Source organism: Rhincodon typus, chromosome 1 (assembly GCF_021869965.1).
Source record: "Rhincodon typus isolate 14 chromosome 1, sRhiTyp1.1, whole genome shotgun sequence".
In the NCBI taxonomy this organism is placed as follows: domain Eukaryota; kingdom Metazoa; phylum Chordata; class Chondrichthyes; order Orectolobiformes; family Rhincodontidae; genus Rhincodon; species Rhincodon typus.
Genome location: NC_063332.1, coordinates 54,327,026 through 54,351,487, shown reverse-complemented (window position 1 = coordinate 54,351,487; position 24,462 = coordinate 54,327,026). Strand labels below are relative to the sequence as shown.

General features: G+C 42.8%; 1 protein-coding gene across 1 annotated transcript in view; it reads right to left on the bottom strand.

Annotated features, from left to right (window-relative positions):
* The window catches only part of atp8b5b (ATPase phospholipid transporting 8B5b), a 253,067-nt gene that overhangs the window by 164,511 nt on the left and 64,094 nt on the right, over positions 1-24,462 (bottom strand). Inside the window, exons 6-8 of the mRNA XM_048600294.1 lie at positions 17,113-17,174; positions 5,821-5,893; positions 4,264-4,334 (exon numbers count right to left, since the gene is read on the bottom strand). Coding sequence (XP_048456251.1) covers positions 4,264-4,334; positions 5,821-5,893; positions 17,113-17,174 — 206 coding nt within the window. The remainder of the gene's footprint in view (positions 1-4,263; positions 4,335-5,820; positions 5,894-17,112; positions 17,175-24,462) is intronic.

The window sequence follows — 24,462 nt, the reverse complement described above, 5'->3', positions numbered from 1 at the left end:
ACAAAATTCATAAAACAGACAGAATAGTTGTGCTTTACATTTCAGTATTTTTGGCAAAAAAACTGCACAACCAGAAATTCACACAAGGAGAACAGCCTAAATGACACTTACTGTGGTGTGTTGCAATGAACAGTACAGGAAAATAACAGAAGCCCCACAGACACATAGAAAATAAAGTTATGACAGCAGGTTGGAGGACGTCCTGCTGATACCTACTGCAATCCCTTCCCTTCAACTGATGAACATCCGTTGGAAGAAGCATGCAGAGCGGCAAGGACACAGAATGTATTTTGGGTGGAAGTATGGCACTACCAGCGTGCTAAATGGGAGAGATTTTGAAAAGATCTAGCAACAAGTCAGGGAATCAACCTTGACTCAACAAAAAGTAAAGCATGGCATACATGGAACAGCACCAGACAGGCTAAAAACAATGTGTCAACCTGGTGAAGTTAGCACATAGGACAACTTGCATGCCAAGTACATGTGATAGAGCTGAGCAATCCTAAAACAAACAGTTCAGATCTAAAGAGACAACAAGGTGCAGGGCTGGATGAACACAGCAGGCCAAGCAGCATCATAGGAGCAGAAAGGCTGACGTTTCGGGCCTAGACCCTTCATCAGAAAAGGGGGAGGGGAAGGGGGTTCTGAAATAAATAGGGAGAGGGTGGGAGGCGGATAGAAGATGGATAGAGGAGAGGATAGGTGGAGAGGAAACAAACAGGTCGAAGAGGCGGGGATGGAGCCAGTAAAGGTGAGTGTAGGTGGGGATTTAGGGAGGGGATAGGTGACACTTCCGCCATCTGCAATCCGATCCCACCACCAAAGACATCTTTCCCTCCCCACCCTTATCTGCTTTCCGGAGGGACCACTCTCTCCGTGACTCCCTTGTCCGCTCCACACTCCCCTCCAGCCCCACCACACCCGGCACTTTTCCCTGCAACCGCAGGAAGTGCTACACCTGCCTCCATACCTCCTCCCTCACCCCCATCCCAGGCCCCAAGAAGACTTTCCACATCAAGCAGATGTTCACCTGCACATCTGCCAATGTGGTATTCTGCATCCACTGTACCCGATGTGGCTTCCTCTACATCGGGGAAACCAAGCGGAGGCTCGGGGACGGCTTTGCAGAACACCTACGCTCGGTTCGCAATAAACAACTGCACCTCCCAGTTGCGAACCATTTCAACTCTCCCTCCCATTCCTCAGACGACATGTCCATCCTGGGCCTCCTACAGTGCCACAACGATGCCACCCGAAGGTTGCAGGAACAGCAACTCATATTCCACTTGGGAACCCTGCAGCCCAATGGTATCAATGTGGATTTCACAAGCTTCAAAATCTCCCCTCCCCCTACCGCATCCCAAAACCAGTCCAGCTCGTCCCCGCCTCCCTAACCTGTTCTTCCTCCCACCTATCCCCTCCTCCCACCTCAAGCCGCACCCCCATCTCCTACCTACTAACCTCATCCCGCCCCCTTGACCTGTCCGTCCTCCCTGGACTGACCTATCTCCTCCCTAACTCCCCACCTACACTCACCTTTACTGGATCCATCCCCGCCTCTTCGACCTGTTTGTTTCCTCTCCACCTATCCTCTCCCCTATCCATCTTCTATCCGCCTCCCACTCTCTCCCTATTTATTTCAGAACCCCCTTCCCCTCCCCCTCCCCCTTTTCTGATGAAGAGTCTAGGCCCGAAACGTCAGCCTTTCTGCTCCTATGATGCTGCTTGGCCTGCTGTGTTCATCCAGCCCTGCACCTTGTTGTCTCAGATTCTCCAGCATCTGCAGTTCCTACTATCTCTAGTTCAGATCTAAACTCTGCAGACTGCCACATCCAGCCAAGAGCAGTGGTGAACAACGAACAACTAACAGGAGGAGGAAGCTTATCAAATATCCACATTCTCAATGATAATGGAGGCCAGCACGCCAGTACAAAAAATGAGGTTGAAGCATTTACAACAAGCTTCATCCAAAGAGGCTGAGTGGATTATCTATCTCTGCTTCCTCCTGAGGTTGCCAAGATTACAAATGACAGTCTTTACCTAACTTAATTCACTCCACATATAATCAAAAACATCTGAAGGCAATGGATACTGAAAGACTAAGGGCCCTAACATCATTCCTACAAGAGTACTAAGAATTTACACTCCAGAACTAGTCACAACACTAGCCAAGCTGTTCCAATGCTGCAACGATGCATCTACCTGGCAATGAGTAAAATTGTCCAGGTATGTCTTGTTCACAAAAAGCAGGAGTAATCCAACCCAGCCAATTACCACCCCAGTCTATATTCAAATCATCAGCAAAATGATGAAAGGCGTCATGAACAGCACTGACAGAAAGCACCTACACTGCATAACCTCAATGATGTTCAGTTTGGATTCCACCAGGGCAACAGAGCTCTTGACTTAATTACCGCCTTGGTCCAAAATCCTATGAAAGAATAAACAAACGAGTAGACAACAAAGAATGGGACCTTTAGGATTGCAGGAATCGGGATAGGTCTTCAAAAATCAAACAGAGGTCGAAATCTGTCAGTGGGGAAAATCTGTAAATTACTGTCCAATTTCAATGGATATAGCCTCTGAGTGCTGAGTTCCATTTTATGTCATCAAGCAATTTGATTAGGTTCTCAGCTGACTATCTTCATGTTATAAACATTATTTTTCAGGGAACCTAGCCTTTGATGCTAATGACAGATCAAATCTAAATGCTGTCATTTACACTGCAACTCGTAGCAGAAGAGTGAAACTGTAGTGTGGTGGCAGGCTTAAGAATGATATCTTCAAATCAGACCACTATGTATTGAAGCCGCACCCATCCAGACATGTGTGTGCGCGCGTGTGTGTATTCTCCATATACCAGACTTGTGCCTTATAAATCACAGTCAGGATTAGGGGGAATTCAGGAAATGAGTTACGCAGTGCAGGAATCATAGTCTCTGACCTGGTTCTGATGCCACAGTATTTATACAGTGCCCTTTATGCAGTGCCCAGTTCAGCTTCTGGCCAATGGTAACCTCCAAGATGTTGATTGTGGGGGATTCGGTGATGGTAATACCATTTGATGTCAAAGGGCAATCGTGTGCTCCTTTCTTGTTCAAGATGGTCACTGCTTTGCATTTGTGTAGCGTGAATGTTACTTGTGAATTGTTAGCCCAAACTTGGATATTATTCAGGTTGAGCTGCAATTGGACATGGACTGCTTCAGTCGTCTGAGCAGTAATGAATGAAATGAAACATTGTGCAATCTTCAGCAAATATCCTCAATGAAGCAGCTGAAGATGGTTAGATCAAGGATATTATCCTAAGGAACATATGCAGAGATGTCCTGGAGCTAAGATGACTGATGGAGAGAATACCTTTCTCGGAGCATTCTTTCTTCTAGCCTGTCCATCTCTGACCGATTCAACACCACTATTTTTCCTTAAATATTGCCTGATGCCTCTGTCTTCGCAGAGTGACAACCTGAAAAACTGCTGAAAATCTCAAACTGTTGGACTGTCTCTAACTTTGCACAGAGGGCATCAAAATAATTGAAGAAGTTACAAGCAATTTATTTTGAAGCAGATAGTTGACAGGACATTGAAAGTCTGACCAAAATTCATATAAGCCTTTAAATGAGAAGACAAAAAAAATTTAAAAATAACTCATATAAAGCTGTACAGAATCAATGAAATGGCAACAGTTCTAAATCAGTAACCCTTTCAGAGATCTGGTTCAGGGCATCAAAAGGACCATAACATCAGGCAGTATCCCTTTGGTCCCTCAAGCCTATTCCTCCAGTTTGTTGAATCATGTCTGACCAATACTTGAACTACAATTATTTACCCTTATTTCAGAGTCCTGATACATTTACCTAACAAAAAGTCTTCATTTTCAATATCTCAATTGATTCAGCAGCAAACAGACTTTGCGAGACAAAGTTCAATTTTTTTTACACTTTTGGTGAAAAAGTGTTTCCTCATTTTATTCGTAAAAGACCAAGCTTTAATTTTAAGGTGATATCCCTGTGGTCCTGGATTCTTAAAAAATACTTTTCTCTGCATAGATCCTATAAAATTAGACAACAATTTTAAACAGCCTGATCAGATAACCAACTTTCTTAATTCAAGGGAACTGACTTCCTTCAGTGCAGTAGAATTCTATATTTCTACAAATAAACATGAAGGTATGCAGGAAATAAATTGCTTTGATACCAAATAAATCTTAATAAATTACACTTCATTATAGTAGGAAGGACTTTTAACTTTGAAATTGACTTACCCATCAAGCTCTGCTGTCTCTATGTAAGTCAGGCCGTATGGTTCACTACTTGTTAATAATAGCAAGTCTGCCTAAATAGAAATACAAGCATCCATTACAATATGTACAATTTATTCTTCACGAGTACAATTACGCTTTATGTTTTAACAGAGCATGAAATGGAAAAAACATACAAAATCTGTGTTTTAATGGACCAAATATAACCAATTCTATCATGAACTTGAACATATCCATTCAATCTCTTGATTTATCGGATGAATCTTTTCCTTATCTTTTCAAAACCAACCTTCATTAGCTCTATCTGACAATCTTAACTAGTTTGGATAGAATAACAGAGCTTGTTTGAAAACTCAGGCCAGGCAGCATCTGTGACAAAATTTAAATTTCAGATCAATGGCCTTTCCTGGGAACTGGAAAAAGTTAGAGGTGTACAGATTTTAAGCAAGTATACAATAAGGAAAATTGTGTGGGGAAAACATAATGGAAGGTCTGTGATAAGCTAGAAGGCAGGAAATAGAGATGATGGTATATAGCAGAATATATGATTACTTTTGCTTTGAACTATGACCCCTTTTGTCTTTTGTTTTATTCTCTCTACCCCACTTTCTCTTTCAAATGTCCTCAACCTGAAATAATGGGCAGAAATTTTCCAGGCAGGTGGAGATGGGCACCAGAGTTCAAGATTGAGAAAATCCCGGAAACGAATGTCAGACCAGAACGTCACTCTCCTCTGGCTTTCCATTTGGATGGAATCCAATGTGGAACCTCTGAGTCTGGGAGGAAAGCAACAAGGGTAATTTTAAAAGGCAAAAAGAGGCTTTTAATCCAGGAAACCCTCTTTCCCAACAAAATGTAGAGTTTAGAGTAATCAGAGGTAATCAAAAGAATATGTAAGGTTTTAACATAGTACATACTGACAGCATGATTCCCCTTTTTGGGGGAAATCTAAAACTAGTGGACACAGTACACAAAAGAGGAATTTTCCAGTTGAAACTGAAAGAGAAAAAATTTCTTTTCTCATAAGGTCATTCAAATTCTCTTCCACAGTGAGGCTGGATCATTGAATATATTCAAGGCGGAGTTGGGCAGATCTACAAGAAAGTCAAAGGTTAAGAAGGAAGAAAACGAAGTGAAAGATTCAATTAAATCAGCCAAGATGCTATTGAGTAGTATCAAATGGCTCAATGAATTCCTGCTACTATTTCTTGTCGACTTATCATTCGAATTTATAAGCTGGAAGTAGAGCTTTGGAAGAGTATGTGGGAATAAACTGGCAATAAGATTTTGAAACTTCAGCACCCAGTAAAAGGAAAAAGAATGGCCACATAATAAACAAAAATCACCCAACAGCATTTCAGAAATAGTACATCTTTCATGATATTTCCCAGTCCATAAATCGGCAGATTTTTAAAAACTCAATTTCTCAATTTGCAGTGGCGGGAATGAAATTCAGGGCTCCAGGCTGCAAGGCCAGTTCCTTCACTATCACCAAAATATTGAAGTAATGACATGAAGACAAGGAAGGGAGGCAAGGAGAAAGTATTATTTGTTACTTACAGTTACAAACTGGTTATTCTCCATCCTAATTATATTGCCCACCTCAACATGCATCCATTTTTCTCTCTGCAACCTGTAAGAAAATAAATGCTACTAGGTATCATCAAAGTGAAAAACATAATAGTGAATTGATAAAGGCTTTGAATAACAAAGAACATTAAGCACACGAACAGGCCCTTCAGCCCTCCAACCCTGTGCTGACACATTTTGCCCTTCCTTCTAAAACTGTCTTCACTTACAGAATCCGAATCACTCTATTCCCTTCCTCTTCATGTATTTGTCCAGGTGTTTCTTGGATGCTGCTATTGTGTCTGCTCCCACTGCCTCCTCTGGCAGCACATTCCAGGCACTCACCACCCTTTGCGTGTAAAATTGCCTCGCACATTTCCTTTAACCTCTCCATGCCCCCTCCCCCCACACCTTGAACATGTGTCCCCTATTAATTGACCCCTCCACCGAGGGAAAAGGCCTCATACTTTCCACTCTATCAATGCCATTCAAAAGCTTATAAACTTCTACCAGGTCACCCCTCAACCTCCTACATTTCAGTGAAAACAAACTCAGTCTATCCAACCTTTCTTCATAGCTAAAATCCCCCATACCAGGAAACATCCTTATAAACCTTTTCTGTACCCTCTCCAAAGCATCCACATCCTTCTGATAGTATAGTTATCAGAATTGAATGCAACGTTCCAAGTGTGGCTTAACTAAAGTTCTATAAAGCTGCAGGATAACTTGCCTATCCGTATACCTAATGCCCCTTCTAATGAAGGCAAGCATGCCAAAGGCCTTTTTCACTACCTTATCTACCTGAACTGCCATCTTCAGTGATCTTTGTACATGTTATTTTATGACAAGGTTGCTATAATGTATGAGACATGATACACTTCTGTTATAGAAATTTACACTTAACAAAAAAGAAAAAACAAAGAAAAATGCAGCACAGAAACAGGTCCTTTGGCTCACCAAGACTATGCTAACACACAACCTAAAAATCTTTTGTCTCCACGTGGGTCATTATCTTCTATTCCCTATCTATTTATAGATCCATCAAGGTGGTTATTAAACATTGCTATTGTGTCCACTTCCACCACGTCCTCTGGCAGCACATTCCAGGCACTGAACTCCCACTGTGTAAAAAAACTTGCCTCTCACATCTCCTTTAAAAACTTTCCCCCTTTAACTTAAACCTTGGTCCCCAACCATATTATGCTGTTTCATTAATTAACTTCCCTCCATCATAAAGGTCAGAAGTCGGGATGTTCGTTGAAGACTGTACAATGTTCAGCACCACTCATGACTCCTCAGATACTGAAGCAGCCCATGTCCAAATGTAACAAGACCTGCACAACATCCATGTTTAGTCTGGCAAGTGGCAAGTAACATTCGTGCCACACAAGTGCCACATAATAACCATCTCCAACAAGAGAGAATCTAATTATATCCCCTTGATATTCAATGGCATTCCTATTGCTAAATAGCCCATCAACAACATCCTGGGGTCACAACTGACCATAAACTGAACTGGCCAATAAACTAACTAGCCACATAAATACTATGGCTACAAGAGTACTCAGATGCTAGGAATCTTGCAGCAAGTAACTCAGCTCTTGGCTCCCCAGAGCCTGTCCACCACCTAAAAGGCACTAGTCAGGCGTATGATAGTATATTTCCACTTCCCTTAATGAGTGGAACTCCAACAAACATCTGCTACAGACCCAGTCTAGCAACTATATCATCGAGAACACAACCAGCTCAGTCAGTAGTGTTGGTTTGGTTTGATTTATTATTTCACATGTACTGAGATACAGTGAAAAGCATTGTTTTGCATGCTATCCAGACAAATCATACCTCACATAAGTGCATCACGATAATAGAACAAAATACAGTGTTACAGTTCCACAGAAGGTGCAGAAGGTGCAATGTGAATTTATGAAAAGTCCATTCATTAGTGTGGAAGCAGCGGGGAAGAAGCCATTCTTGAGCCTGTTGGTGCATGTTAAACTTTTATATCTTCTGCCTGATGGAAGATGGTAGAAGAGAGTATAACTGGAGTGGGAGAGATCTTTGATTATGTTGGTTGCCTTCCTGAGGCAGCGGGAAGTATAGATGGAGTCAATGGAAGGAAGGCTGGTTTACGTGATGGACTCTAACTTCTTGCGGTCTTGGGCAGAACAGTTACCATACCAAGCTGTGAGGCATCCAGATAAGATGCTTTTTATGGTGAATCTATAAAAATTAGTAAGAGTCACTGTGGACATGCTGAATTTCCTTTGCCTTCTGAGGAAGTAGAGTCATTGGTGTGCTTTCTTGACTGTAGCGTGAATGTGGATGGACTAGGACAGATTATTGGCGATATTTATTCCTAGGAGCTTGAAGCTCTCATCCATCTCCAGCTCAGCACCATTGATACAGGCAGGGGCACGTCCTCCACTCCACTTCCTGAAGTCGATGACCGTCTCCTTCATTTTCCTAACACTGAGGGAGAAATTGTTGTCTTTACACAATGCCACTAAGCTCGCTACCTCTTTCCTGGACTCTGTCTCGTCATTGTTTAAGATCCAACCCACTACAGTGGCATCATAAGCAAATTCGTAAATAGAGTTAAGGCTGAATTTGGCCATAAAGTCATGCGTGTATAGTAAGGAACTGAGTACACATCTATGCGGGGCACCGGTGTTGAGGATTATTGTGGAAGAAATGTGTAACCCATCATTACTGATTGCAGTCCGCAGGTCAGGAAGTCGAGGATCCAGTTGCAGAGTGGGGAGCAGAGTCCTAGGATATAGAATCATAGAGATGTACAGCACGGAAATAGACCCTTCAGTCCAACTCGTCCACCGCAACCAGATGTCCCAAATGAACCTAGTCCTATTTGCCAGCATTTGGCCCACATCCCTCTAAACCCTTCCTATCATGTTCACCTCCAGATGCCTTTTAAATGCAGTAATTGTACCAGTCTCCACCATCTCCTCTGGCAGCTTATTACATACACGCACCATCCTCTGCATGAAAATGATGCCCTTTAGGGCCCTTTCAAATCCTTCCCTCTCACCTTAAACTTATGCCCACTAGTTTTGGGCTCCCTTACTCTGGTGAAAACATAGAACATAGAACAGTACAGCACAGTACAGGCCCTTTGGCCCACCATGTTGTGCCGACCTATTATCAGACTAAGATCAAACTACCCTGCATACCCTACATTATACAATCATCCATGTGCCTATCCAAGAGTCACTTAAAAGTCTCTAAAGTATCTGACTCCACTACCACCGCCAGCAGTGCATTCCACACACCCACCACTCTCTGTGTAAAGGACCTTCCTCTGACATCTCCCCTATACCTTCCTCCAATCACCTTAAAATTATGCCCCCTCGTAATAGTCATTTCCGCCCTGGGAAAAAAGTCTCCGGCTATCCACTCTGTTTATGCCTCTCATCATCTTGAACACCTCTATCAAGTCACCTCTCATCCTTCTTCACTCCAATGACATGTCATAGCTCCCTCAACTTTTCCTTGTAAGACCTGCCCTCCAGTCCAGGCAGCATCCTGGTAAGTCTCCTCTGCACCCTCTCTAAAGCTTCCACATCTTTCCTATAATGAGGTGACCAGAACTGAACACAAAATCCAAGCATGGTCTAACCAGAGTTTTATAGAGCTGCAGCATAACGTCACGGCTCTTAAATTCAATTCCCCTGCCAATGAAAGCCAACACACAATCCACCTTCTTTACAACCCTACCAACTTGGGTAGCAACTTTGAGGGAACTATGGGCGTGCACCCCAAGATGCCTCTGTTCCTGCACACTGCCGAGAATCCTGCCATTAATCTTGTACTCTGCATTCAAATTCGACCTTCCAAAATGAATCACTTCACACTTTTCTGGGTTGAATTTCATCTGCCACTTCTTTGCCCAGCTCTGCATCCTGTCAATGTCCCGTTGCAACCTGCAACAGCCCTCCACGCTGTCCACAACTCCGCCAACCTTCATGTCATCGACAAACTTACTAATCCACTCTTCCACTTCCTCATCAAAGTCATTTATTAAGATCACAAAGAGCAGAGGTCCCAGAACAGATCCCTGCAGAACACTACTGGTCACCGAGCTCCAGGCTGAATACTTTCCAGGTACTACCACCCTCTGTCTTCTATTGGACAGTGAGGAGTTCTTGACTCTTCACCCTATCAATACCCTCATTATTTTATAATCAACAAGAGATTTCCTTGTCCATGCTTGACCTGATGCCAATAAACTTCATTTTATTTATTTGATTTATTTATTGTCACGTGTTTCTTGTATCAAAATATTGTGAAAAGTGTAGTACAGTGTTGCTGCTCTCTGGCTGCTCTCTTAAAACACAGAAAAATAAACTAAACCATAAAACATAAAAGCAGAAAATGAAGAAATAAAGAAAATATTCAACTTCACAGTCTTTCTTGTTAAGTACTCTGTCATGGGCCATGGGCCTGGTGGCCAGGCCTAAGTCCCCTTCACCATCCTGCTGCAACTGGAACGAAATTCGCCACTCTTTGGTGCCATCTCGCCTCCACCAACACCTCGTCACCATCAGTCCTTGCTGGAGCTTGCCAATCCAGACACTACTGATGCAGCTGGGTACCACACCAGTCCAAACTCAACTCCACTGCTACCACGAGTCTGCTTCAGGCCCACCTCGCTGATGCAACCAGATCTCGTACTAGGCTCAAACACACCTCTGCTGCCACCTCCATGAATCCGTGCTAGACACAGACACTGCTGGGAACCCAAACTTGCCTCCCTAGCAGCAGCCATGAGTCAGCATTCAGACCGCCTCAATGATGCAGAAGCCGCCAGAACACATACCTGCTTGTGACGCCACTGCCGCAAGTCCATGCTGCTACTCATGTCCCCCACTGCTGGGATGACTCGTATGTCTGCGCTGCTGTTCCCACTCACTGCTGCCAATGCAGTCACCGTGACTAAGCTCTTCACCAAGAGGTAAGTAAAATAAAAAAGAACAGACAAAAAATAACGAGAGAAGAAAAAGAAAAGAAAAGCAGATGGAGTGGATGAGCCCCAGGTTCAGGAGCCCTACTCCACTATCATCTTACAGCCATCATGTGACATAGCCCAAGCGACTATATAGTTCAGGAAATTTGGAGGCAGCATGCGAATTTGGTGCAAATGGGAAGAGGTGCTTTTTGCTTGGTCTCTTTGACTTGTACTTGGTAAGGATTGTGTTTAAACAGGATAAAGTGAAGCCCAGAGCAGAACAGAATGACATCACAGGTAAACCGTAAATTCGTTGGTTGGTGATATCTATTAACTTGACTATATAGCTTACTTTCAGAATGAAATTAATTAGGAGAAATACTTAAAGGCTACAAACTAAAAGAGCAGAACAAAAGTTTTAAAAATCAAACTTAGACGTAAGTAATTAAAATAGAGTTGCCTGGCCCCATTGTGATCATTGTCACCGTATCTGTAGCAAGTGTCGGTTGCTTGAGGAACTCCAGCTCAGAGTTGATGTGCTGGAGTCTGAGCTTCAAACACTGCAACACATCAGGGAGGGGGACAGTTACCTGGATGCTGTCTTCCAGAAGGCAGTCAACCCCCTTGGATCAACTATCTCAAATTGAGTCAGTGGTTAGGAACAGGGAGGTTTGACTATGAGTGAGGCAGGTAGAGTGATTCAGGAGGTAGTGCTGAAGAGACCTCAGCCTTTGAGCTTGTCAAATAGTCTTGAGATTCTTGCTCACTGTCTCACTAATTTGATTGAGTTTTTTGAGGAAGTGACAAAGAAAAATGATGAAAGCATAGCAATAGCAATGGACTTCAGCAAGGCGTTCGATAAGATGGTTGACTGGTTAGCAAGATCCGATCACATGGAATCCAGGGAGCGCTAGCCATTTGGATACAAAATTGGCTTGAAGGTAGGAGTCAGAGGCTGGTGGTGGAGAGTTGTTTTTCGCACTGAAGGCCTGAGATCAGTGATGTGCTGCAAGGTGTAAGCTTGTGGTGCAAAGGTAGCGTGTTTGACTCCAAAGTAGAAAGTTGCGAGCTCAAATCACTTCAGGCTCATGTTTAGCTTCCCTGGAGTCGATGTTAGGATGGAGATTATTGGCAATGATATGTATTGATTAGGGTGGCACAGTGGCTCAGTGGTTAGCACTGCTGCCTCACAGTGCCAGGAGCCCGGGTTCAATTCCAGCCTCGGGCGACTGTCTGTGTGGAGTTTGCACGTTCTCCCCGTGTCTGCGTGGGTTTCCTTCAGGCGCTCTGGTTTCCTCCCACAGTCCAAAGATGTGTAGGCTAGGTGGATTGGCCATGCTAAATTGCCCATAGCGTTCAGGGATGTGTAGATTAGTTTGGTTATAGGAGGATGGGTCTGGGTGGGATGCTCTGACGGTCGGTGTAGGCTTGTTGGGCCGAATGGCCTGTTTCCATAGTGTAGGGATTCTATAATCTATGATTATTGGTGCTGGGTCCAATGCCTTTAGTCACTTATACAAATGACTTAGATGTAAATATAGGAGAAATGGTTAGTAAGTTTGCAGATGACACCAAAATTGGTAGTGTAGTGGACAATGAAGGAGGTTATCTCAGAGTACAATGGGAGCTGATCAGATGGGCCAAGGAGTGGCAGATGGAGATTAATTTAAATAAATCTGAGGTGTTGCATATTGGTATGGCAAATCAGGGCAGGACTTACGCACTTAAAGGTAGGGTCCTACGGAGTGTTGCTAAACACAGAGAACTTGAGTGCAGATATATAGCTCCTTGAATGTGGAGTCACAGGTAGACAGGGTAGCAAAGAAGGCATTTGGAATGCTTGCCTTTATTGGTCATTGCATTGAGTACAGAAGTTGGGATGTCATGTTGCAGCTGTACAGCACACTGGTTAGGCCGCTTCTGGAATACTGTGTTCAGTTCTGGTCGCCTTGATGTAGGAAAGATACTGTTAAACTTGAAAGGGTACAGAAAGGATTTACGAGGATGTTGTGGGGGATGGAGTGTTTGAGCCATAGAGAGAGGCTGAATAGGCTGGGGCTATTTTCCCTAGAGTGTCGAAGCTGAGGGGTGACTATACAGAAGTTTATAAAATGAGTGGCATGGACATTGTGAATAGTGAAGGTCTTTTCCCCAGGGTCAGGGTGTCCAAACTAGAGGGCACAGGTTTAAGGTGAGAGGGGAAAGAAATGACAGGGGCCTAAGGGGCAACTTTTTCACGCAGAGGGTAGTGCATGTATAGAATGAGCTGCCAGAGGAAGTGGCAGACGCTGGTACAATTACAACATTTAAAAGACATCTGGATGGATACATGAATAGGAAAGGTTTAGACAGATAATGGGCCAAATGCTGGCAAATGACATTACATTAATTTAGGATATCTGGTCGGCACGGATGAGTTGGACCAAAAGGCCTGTATCTGTGCTGTACAACTGTATGACTCACTGTGTGGAGGTGAGTGGGGACTCAAGGGGCAATGAACAAACTGATCATAGCGCATGATATAGGAAGCCATTCAACAGGAGACAGAAAAGACAAATGTAGTTGTAATCGGGGATACTATAGTCAGGAGAATAGAGATCGAGAGTCCCGAAAGCTGTATTGCCTGAATGGTGTTTAGTTTCAGGATATCTCATCTGGGCTGCAGAGGAACCTGGAGTGGGATGGGAAAGATCCAGTTGTTGTGGTCCACGTTAAGTACCAACGAAATTGTTCGAAAGAGAAAAGAGATTCTGCTAAGGGAACATGAGCATCTCAGGCTAAATTAAAAAGCAGAACCTTAAAGATAATAATCTCTGGATCATAACCTGAGTCACAATCAAATTGGCACAGGATCAACAAGATTAAAGAGGTAAACGCTTGGCTCAAAGATTGGTGTGGGAGAAATCAATTTGAATTCATGGGATTAGCACCAATACCAAGGAAGATGGGAGTTGTTCCAATGGAACGGGCTCCCCCTGTGTAATGCTGAGACCAGAGTTTTGGCAAATCACATTACTTGGTCTATGGATAGGGTTTTAAACTGAAGAGTAGGTGGATAGGGTCAGTTGCATGGAAAATTACGGAATAAGTGAAAATGGGGGAGGGCTCAGCAGAGATTATTAAAGTTTCCAGAACAAGGAAATAGGACAGAGAGTGGGGTAATAGTGACACAGGCCTCAGCAATGCTGCATGGCTCTTTTAATAGCAAAGATACACAAACATTAGTTTTGTGCAAACACAAAATTAAAGTTTCATTCTACGATATATTTAACTCAGTGCAAGTTTGGACAAGAACTAAGAAACTGTTCCAGGATGAAGGAAGAAAAGCTAAAATGACATTTTTCAGGAATTTTAATTTGACAGGGACTTATATTTTGGCCATTACTAAAGTGATTAAAACAAAGTGCACAGGATCTCAGAGTCATAGATATGCACAGCATGGAAACAGAACCTTCAGTGCAACACGTCCGTGCCAACCAAATATCCTAAATTAATCTACTCCCATTTGCCAGCATTTGGCCCATATCCCTCTAAACCCTTCCTATTCACATACCCATCTAAATGCATACAGGACTGGAAATTCAGAATTCAAATTCAAATCACACCATCGTAAAACGTTGAAAGGAATTTTTAAAAGTAGCAATTTAGGGTCAGTACCACACAAAAAAATAAGTTTTTCATGGAAATCAAACTGTTTCATGTTCATGAACTTGTCATCCCTATTCAATCTGGAATTAGTGGTTAAGCAGTACCATCAACTCACTGTTAGCTAACAGTAATGTCAATACCGTGAGAATACATCTTCAAAAACAAAATGCTGATGTATATGTACGATCCATTCAAAGATGATTTCTACAAACAGGAAATGTGACACTTTTGTCTTTTTAAAAGTGATATTGATCTCTAACAGCTCCACAAAAGTGATTCATTTGTGCTTTCTCTTAGATCCAAGTTTTTATTTAATAAACCAAACTAACAAACTTTCACTTATTTAAACTCGGGTACCAAATTCAAACTAAGGTATATGAGAAAAAAAAACCATCTTTCTATTCAGTCAAAGGACAGAGGGAATTTGTGAATGACAGGGTAACAATCCTCAAACTATAATTTCCCATTGTGGCCTCCTCTACATCGGGGAAACCAAGCAGAGGCGTGAGGAACGCTTTGCAGAACACCTACGCTCGGTTCGCACTAAACAACTGCACCTCCCAGTCGCGAACCATTTCAACTCCCCCTCTCATTCCGCAGACGACATGTCCATCCTGGGCCTCCTGCAGTGTCACAACGATGCCACGCGAAGGTTGCAGGAACAGCAATTCATATTCCGCTTGGGAACCCTGCAGCCCAATGGTATCAATGTGGACTTCACAAGCTTCAAAATCTCCCCTCCCCCTACCGCATCCCAAAACCAGCCCAGCTCGTCCCCGCCTCCCTAATCTGTCCTTCCTCCCACCTATCCCCTCCTCCCACCTCAAGCCCCACCCCCATCTCCTACCTACTAACCTCATCCCGCCTCCTTGGCCTGTCCGTCCTCCCTGGACTGACCTATCTCCTCCCTAACTCCCCATCTCCACTCACCTTTACTGGTTCCATCCCCGCCTCTTTGACCTGTCTGTCTCCTCTCCATCTATCTTCTATCCGCCTCCCCCTCTCTCCCTATTTATTTCAGAACCCCCTTCCCCTCCCCCATTTCTGAAGAAGGGTCTAGGCCCGAAACGTCAGCCTTCCTGCTCCTCTGATGCTGCTTGGCCTGCTGTGTTCATCCAGCTCTACACCTTGTTATCTCAAAATTTCAACACCAGTCTTAAGTATGTCTTTCACCTCTGCTTTGATCAATGCATGTGAGTCATAGGAACATAAGAACAGGAGTAGCCCATTCAACCCTTTGAAATTGTTCCACCATTCAATGATCGTGGCTGATCAGTGGCCTAACTCCACCTTTGGTCTATATCCCTTAATACACTTGCTTAACAAAATTTTATCTATTTCAGACTTAAAGTTGACAACTGATCCAGCATCCGCTGCTGTTTGTGGAAGATAGTTCCAAACATCAATTGGTCTTTTTTATGTAGAAGTGCTTCCTAACATTTCCTCCGAACGGTCTGGCTCTAATTCTCCAACAATGCCCCCTAATTCTAGAAACTCCAACCAATGGAAATAGTTTATCTTTTCCTACCCTGTCTTTTGCTGATAATATCTTGACGACTTCATTCAGATCACACCTTCACCTTCTAAATTCTAGAGAAAACAGCCTAATTGTATAATCTCTCCTTATAACATAAACCTGAAGTCCAGATATCATTCTTGGAAACCCAAGTTGTACTCCCTTCTGTGGATGAACATTGAAGAACCTACATTAGTGAGCTTTGGTTCAGATGTCAAAGCATTACTGGTTGAAGTATAACTTGACTTTTCTGCCTAAACATGCCTGGATCCAAAAACTAGCCTGCATCATAGTCTGACCACAAAGGAAAAACAAGCATGTGTTTAATTCACCATTAACATTTCCAATGCTAATTGAGTACAGGGAGAAATAAGCTACTGCAGCCCTTTATTATCAAAACGTTTTCAAAAGCAATTTTATGATCTCCCACTTTGCCTGCAGTTTATGCTGAAGCCTTCCCAGTATCTTGCTGCGGCGGTTGTAGTCACTATCCAGTGACTGGTTGGTTACGTTTGATATACAGCAGACCAATGGTTTGGCAATGTATGTTATGCCAATTTGTTGCAAGCAGTAAGGGAGAGTGGTATTCTGCATCAAGCAGCAATGAAGTACCAATGCCTCACCTCACCCCAACTCCCAGAAGCCCATTTTCCAGTGCCCAGTAACCTTTGTATATCCTGTAGTTGATGCTGCTGTCTGTATGCACTAATGCACCCCTTCGAGCTGTGCTTGCACTCAAGATGGGGAGTTTGGTGGTTTATCAATAGCTTGAGACAGGAACAGCTGGTACCTGGTAAGCATTACCAGGGATGCAATCTTAACAGTGAAGTGGCTCAAATTGTGAACATGAACAGCAACTAAGTCCTGATGTTTTGAACGGGCAACAGCCAAGGAGAGGAAGCAGCTGGGAAAAAATTAAAAGGCAGAATTCCGAACAATGAAAATTTCATAACCTTCAGAGATACAAAGGCTGCCACTACAATTTTCCACTACAAAGTTTACCATGGCAACTTCCAACACAATTGTGAATAAATGAATTTATAATGAGATATAAGAGGCAACAGGGCACAATAAAAATGACAATCGACAATTAAAATTCTGGAAACAAGATGCATACACGGAATGTTATTAATTTGAAGACAAGGGTGTGACTTACTCCCCATCCATTAGAATCATAACCTCTCGATTGTTGACTTGGTTGTCACTCTTGTAACGATTCTGGAAAATTAACCAAATTATAAAATTAGTTAAGTTCAGGCAGAATTGATATCTAATCAGCACATAACACAACAATTTACATTCACATTATGCAAAATGATGCCTTCTGGCTCATACATGCCTCAATAAAACTATTGCACATTTTCCCTCAATAATATTACCGTTAGGTATATTTTCAGCATGGGAGCTTGTAACCTAGGTTTGGTGGCTAGTCCATCACCTTCCCACCCAACCCCCAACCTCATCCCCAAAATACTGAGGATCGGCAAGCACCAAGGTGAACAATTAACCCACAGTTAAGTAAATTACTAAGAATCAATACATCTGCTTCAAAACTCAACTGGCTCCAATATACCCTACATACCATGAAATAGTTAGAATGGGAAGATTTAAATATTAAAATGGCAGCCCATTCAGTAGGTATAACACCTGATCCATGAACGTGCAAATCACTTCGAAGCTAAGCAACTCTACTGTGAAGTGCAACTGTAGTGGCAGAAGAAAGAGAAAGAAACAAATGCAGTGCTGTGAATTCCAAGCAACAATACGCCACTGCAAAAATACTTGGGGATTAAAATTGGGGTTCGTGGTTACCCAAAGACTCATTTAACCTGATGAACGCCTTCATCAATTCCAAGGGACTGCCGGTTCCGACAGTCTTTAACCTGGTCGTGTGGGATAACTCTGTTCCCCTCCCAGTCCTGTAATTTTCAGCCCTCAGTCTCAGTCAACTGGGCAGCCAAATTTGATCAACCCAACACTAACATTTTAATAGATAGGTAGTCTACACTAATTTTATAGTTGTTCATGCGCACATCAATGAGGTCAGCTCCCATGTTAAACTACTTTTCTTTTGTTATTTTAATATTTAAATAATAAGCAGAACCTTGAACTTCACAACGGTATAAAACAGGAAGATTAACCACTTGCTACCCAACTAAAGTTAATAGAAAGCAAAATGAGTCAGGGAGAATAATGGATAGATGAACCATTCACTATAACACTACTCAAGTGGAAAGTTCTGCCCAATGATTCTTAAATAGAGCTGAAAAGTAATGCCTTAGAGGCAGCAGATTGGATTTTCTTGACATAAGAATTTGTGTATGTCCCTTTCAATTGAAAGGTGAGTCAGTTGCCATGTTTTCATTACTTACATGGGAAACATTAAGTAAGAGAAATACGTAAATTTTCTGCTCTATCACATGTATATTTTTGGTAAACATTCAGTCTCCATTAGCCAGTAACTGACAACTGCTGCTATGGAATGTGTACCTAGAAAATAAGTCATATTACTTTAGCTCCAGACACAATCTAATTAAACATACAAACATAAAAAATAGGAGCAGGAGAAAGCTATTCAGCCCATCTAGACTGTCCCACCATTCTATAAGATCATGGCTCCAGGCCTCAACTCCTCATAGCCCTTAATTCCTCGATGTTTCAAAAAAATCAATCTACATCCTCTTTAAATACTTTGAGTGATCTAGCCTCCACAACTCTCTGGGACAGAAAATTCCGGACATTCACTAGCCTCTGGGGTAATAAATTCTTTCATATCTCAGTTTTAAATGAATGTCCCCTTATTCTGTGACTATGTGCCTCAGTTTGAGATCCTCCACTAGTGGAAGCATCTTCTCAATGTCTACCCTGGCAAGATCTCTGAGAATCATGCATGCTTCAATGAGATCATCTTTTATTTTTCTCAACTCCATTCAAAGTTGCAGAACTTATCTAGGAACAGGCCTTTTCAAACTAGTAATATGTAATATGGTAAGATTAATAAGGGATGCAGTAGTTAAGAACCCTCAGGGATTAGTGATCACAACATGATAGAATTTCAAATTCAGTTTCAGGGAAAGCAACTCTGGTCTCAAATCAGTGTCCTCAACTTAAATAAGGCCAATTATAGAGGTATGAGAATGAGTTGTCTAAAATGGGCTGGGTAAATAGACTAAGGGTTAAGGTCAGTACAGGACTAGTAGCAAAAAATTAAGCAAATGTTTCATAACACAGCAAAAATTTATTCCAATCAAAAAGAAGGAATGTTGAAAAGGATGAACCAATTGGTCAGCAAAGGTGGTCAAGGAAGGTAACCAGTTAAAACATAAGGCATTAAAAAAGGAGCCTAACCTGTTGAGCTGTTCTTCATAAATTAAACCCTTTCATCCTATCAATCAGTCTAGTCAATCTGTTTTGAACTGCCTGTATGCAGAGTAGATGGCAGAGTAACAGGGCTACGTGTGGTCTCATCTGCACACATCTGCTTTCCCATTTTTCCCTTTTGCTTCTGCTCTTTTTCTGTCTTATTTTCCTTTTCTTCTGTGTTTCTTTTAACTTTTCTGTTGATTGGCAGCTTCGGCACATCCACAACAGTAGGCCATGTGCAGAGTGGCAGAGACGGCTTCTCTGGCAATTGGAGGCAGCGGCAGCAAGGACATCCTCCCATGGTTCAGGACCGGAGGCAATGGCAGCAAGTCCCACCGGCGTTCGGGGCCAGTGGCAGCAGCAACGACAGCAAAGTTCCTCCAGCAATTGGAGCAGCAGAGCTGGTGGCAGCAGACTCTTCAAGATGGCGACGCCGGCAAGGCGACATTTGTAGCCAAAGCAGGACACTTGGTGTGGCAGCGGCCTGGCCTGGCAATGAAGCCAGGGCCTCCTGGTTGCAGTGGGCCCAGAGCAGGGCCTCCTAGCACTAGTGTGGCAGTGGCAGCAGCGTGTTATGCCCAGAGCAGGGATTTCTGGGTCATCAAGGCAGCAGCGGACTCAGAGACTCCTAGTTGCTGTCACGGTAGGCCCGGAGTGGGGACTTCTGGTTATCGGCGAGGCGGCAGCATCAACGGAGCCGGGGACTCCTGAGTTGATGCAAGTGTGGGTTCAGCAGCATCAGTGAGGTGGGCCAGTGGTGAAGAGATGACGCCCAAAGTGTGGCAACTCCTACGTTGGTGGGTGCAGCACAGGCAGCAACGAGGCGGTAGAGGTATCTCTCCCAGTTACTGGAGGCTAGGTGTCGGCGTGAACTGAGTTGGCTCAACTGTTATTCTGAACTTATTATTTCTTGGTTTTTCTTAATTATTCATATGATCTGTAATGCTGAGCTTTTTATTTCTTTATTTTTCTAATTTCTTTTTCCTAAGAACTTGTTTTTGAAAAGCTGTACCGAGGTAGCTTTATACCTAAGGTGGCGCCCTATGTGGAGAGTTGTAAACTTTTTACTTCACTCATTTGAGTACACTCAATAGAGCTAATTCAATTCAATTCAATGCCAATATATCCTCTCTTAGATACAAGGTCCAAAACTGTATACAGTACATCAGTTGCTGTTGCACCAATACCCTGTACACTTGTAACAAGACTTTTCCCATTTTTAAACTCCAACCACGAGCAATAAAGATAAAAAAAGCCCATTTTCCTTCATTATTTGTTGTACCTGCATGCTAACATTGTGTGCTTCGTGCACAAAATCACCCAGCTCCCTGCGCTGCACTTTTTTGGAGGGTCTCTCTTTTTATCTAATAGTCTACCTTTTGAATTTTCCTACCAAACTGACCTTGAACCTTCCTACATTAAACTATATCTACCAAGTCTTTGCCTAAAACAATCTATCTATATTCCATTGCAGATTCCTTATCTCCTGAGCATAACATGCTCTCCTACCTGTTTTTGTATAGTCAGCAAATTTGAATATATTCCACACTGTGCCCTCCTCTATATCACTAATATGGAGAGGAAAAAAATTGAGGCCTTAAGACTAACTCGTCTGGAACTCCAAGAGTTAATTCTTTCGAACGTGGAAAAAACCCACTAGCATCAAGTCCCTGTCTTCTGTTTTAACCAATGTTCATCCATGCTGATACCCCCAATACCATGAGCTGCTGTTTTGCGCAAAACCTTTTAAGTGGCAACTTATCAAATTCTCTCCAAAAATACAAATTCCCAACATCCACTGGCTTACCTTTATCAACTCTGCATGTTACAGCCTCAAAGAACTCTAGAAAATTTGTCATTTTCATTTCACAAAAGAGTATTGACTGATTTGATGATGTCAACCTTTTCTAAATGTCCTGCTATTTAGATGGGATTTAAAGAAAAATGTTTTAACCCAGAGGGTGGTGGGAATTGGAATGCACTGCCTGGGATGGTAATTGGAGCCTCATGACATTTAAAAAAGTACTTGGATGAGCACTTGAAATGTCATAACATTCAAGGGTATGGGCCAAGCGCTAGAAAGTGGGATTGTGTAGATTTAAAGTAGTTTTTGTTGATGCCAACTCAAATGTCAATATATCTTTTCTTAAGGACAGAAACCAAAACTATACAGAGTACTCCAGTTACTGACTCATCAAAACTTTCGGTCCTCTTCTGTACTGTGCAATTCTATACTACTTCCATAATAATGGACTCATACATTTTCAAACAAATATATTAGTCTAATAGCCTACGGTTTCTTGGTTTCTGTCTCCAACCATTCTTGAACATGGGCATCACATTAATGAATGATTTTTATGACTTTTATTGTCACATGTATTTTACAGAGAGAAATACACTATATTAAAGTGAAAAGATTTATTAGTCACCACATTATGGCGCCATTTTGATAGTTTAAAAACAAGACAACAATGAAAAGCTTTAGCTTCTAGAGAAACCAAAAAAAACTGTGGATGCTATAAATCAGAAACAAAAACAGAAATTGCTAGAAAAGCTCAACAGGTCCAGCAGCATCTGTGAAGAGAAATCGGAGTTAATGTTTTGGGTCAAGTGACCCTTCCTCAGAACCCATCAACTTAAACAGAAGTCCAATTATGTTCGGGTTCTCAGCCAGCTACCGCCTCGCCAGACCTAACTAACATCAAAATCACCAATCCTCAGGCGCCATCTTTTGCTGGTGGGGTGGCTATCCCCACCAACATCAGACTCTCTCAACACGGCCCATTTTGATGTTGCCAAGTTGCCCTTCCACCACCAATTTGCCACATCAGCGCCAGACCCAACCAACAAAGTCGCCGATCCTCACGCGCCATCTTTCGCCACTGGGCCTACCTTGCCGACATTTTCTCAAGACTCACTGTCCCCTGCACTGGGCTCACTCTCCTCCACTGAGTCTTTGCCAGGATAATTCGCTGCCACCGATGCTTTCCAAACTTTTCACAGTAAGTACAGTAAAAGGTAATAACGATACCTTCCTTTACTAACAATATTACCTCATTTCCTTTTCCTTTCTGTCTATTTTTCTGGTATATTCAATAGCTCTGGATATCAAGTTCCTAGCTCTGTCACCCCACAAACTTGTCTCTCTAACAACTATTAATTTATATCAATCTACTTCTAGTTGTGCCGTCAACACTTTTTAAGTATTCATTCATGCGAGCATCACTGACCAGGCCAGCATTTATAGCCCGTCCCTAATTACATACAAGGCAATGAAAAGTCAACCACATTGCTCTGTGTCTGGACTCATGTGTAGACCACACTACGTTGATCTTGTTACAAATCCTGCATGCATGCAGATAAAGATCTGGCAAAATACCTTCAAAATTATAGGAAAACTATAAAAATGGACAAATTGTAACAAAAGTGTTCAGATATTAAAGTTTAATTTGTCACTGGTCCAGCATGTCACACATTAAGTGTAAAAAAAAAGTTAGAAAACTATAAATTTGCATTGAATAACGCTTTTACGGCCGACTGCAGGTCTCCAAATAATACCACTTGTGATTTATAAAATCACAGAATCCCTTCAGTGTGGAAGCAGGCAATTTGGCCCATCCAGTCCACGCCAACAATCCAAAGGGCATCCCACCTAGATTCAGCCCCCTAACCTATCCCTGTAACCCTGAATATTCCATGGCGAATCCATCATGCCTGCACATCCCTGGACGTTATGGCAATTTAGCATGGCCAATCCACCTAATCATTTTTCTCATTCATTTGTGGGATATGGGCGTCGCTGGCTGGCCAGCATTTATTGCCTGTCCCTAGTTGCCCTTGAGAAGGTGGTGGTGAGCTGCCTTCTTGAACCACTGCAGTCCACCTGCTGTGGGGTGACCCATAATGCCATTGGTGAGGGAATCTCAGGATTTTAATGCAGCAACAGAGAAGGCATGACGATATGTTTCCAAGTCAGGACGGTGATTGGCTTGAAGGGGAACTTGAAGGTGGTGGTGTTCCCATATATCTGCTGCCCTTGTCCATCTAGATGGAAGTGGTCGTGGGTTTGGAAGGTACTGTCTGAGGATCTTTGGTGAATTTCTGCACTGCATCTTGTAGATAGTGCACACAGCTACTATTGAGCATCCATGGTAGAGGGAGTGGACGCTTCTGGATGTAGCCAATTAAGTGGGCTGTTTTGTCCTGGATGGTGTCAAGCTTCTTGAATGTTGTTGGGGCTGCACTCATGCTGTGTCTTGTAGATGGTGGACAGGCTTTGAGGAGTCAGGAGGTGAATTACTTACTGCCGTATTCCTACCCTCTGACCTGCTTTTGTAGTCACTTTGTTAATGTGGCAAGTACAGTTGAGTTTCTAGTCAACGACAACCCCCAGGATGTTGATAGTGAAGGATTCAGTGATGGTAACACCATTGAATGCCAAGGGGTAGTGGTTAGATTGTCTCTTATTCATGATGGTCATAGCCTGGCATTTGTGTGGTGTGAATGTTACTTGCCACTTATCAGCCCAAGCCTGAATATTGTCCAAATCTTGTTGCATTTGAACGTGGACTGCTTCAGTATCTGAGGAGTCACAAATGATGCTTAACATTGTGCAATCATTGGCAAACACCCCCACTTCTGACCTCTTGCTGGAGGGAAGGTCATTGATGAAGCAATGAAGATGTTTGGGCCGAGGACATTACCCTGAGGAACTCATGTAGAGATGTCCTGGAGCTAAGATGACTGACCTCCAACAACCACGACCACTTTCCTATGTGCCAGGTATGACTCCAACCACCGGAGAGTTTGCCCCCGATACCCATTGATTCCAGTTTTGCTAGGGCTCCTTGATGCCACACTCAGTTGAATGTAGTCTTGATGTCGAGGACTATCACTCTCACCTCACCTCTGGAATTCAGCTCTTTTGTCCATGGTTGGACCAAGGGTGTAATGAGATCAGGAGCTGAGTGTCTCTGGCCGAACCCAAACTGGGCGTCACTGAGCAGGTTATTGCTGAGCAGGTGCTGCTTGATAGCACTGTTGATGACACCTTCCATCACTTTTCTGATCTGCACGTCTTTGGACTGCAGAAGGAAACGGGAGCACCCAGAGGAAACTCAGGTAATGTTAAATTGATTCTAAA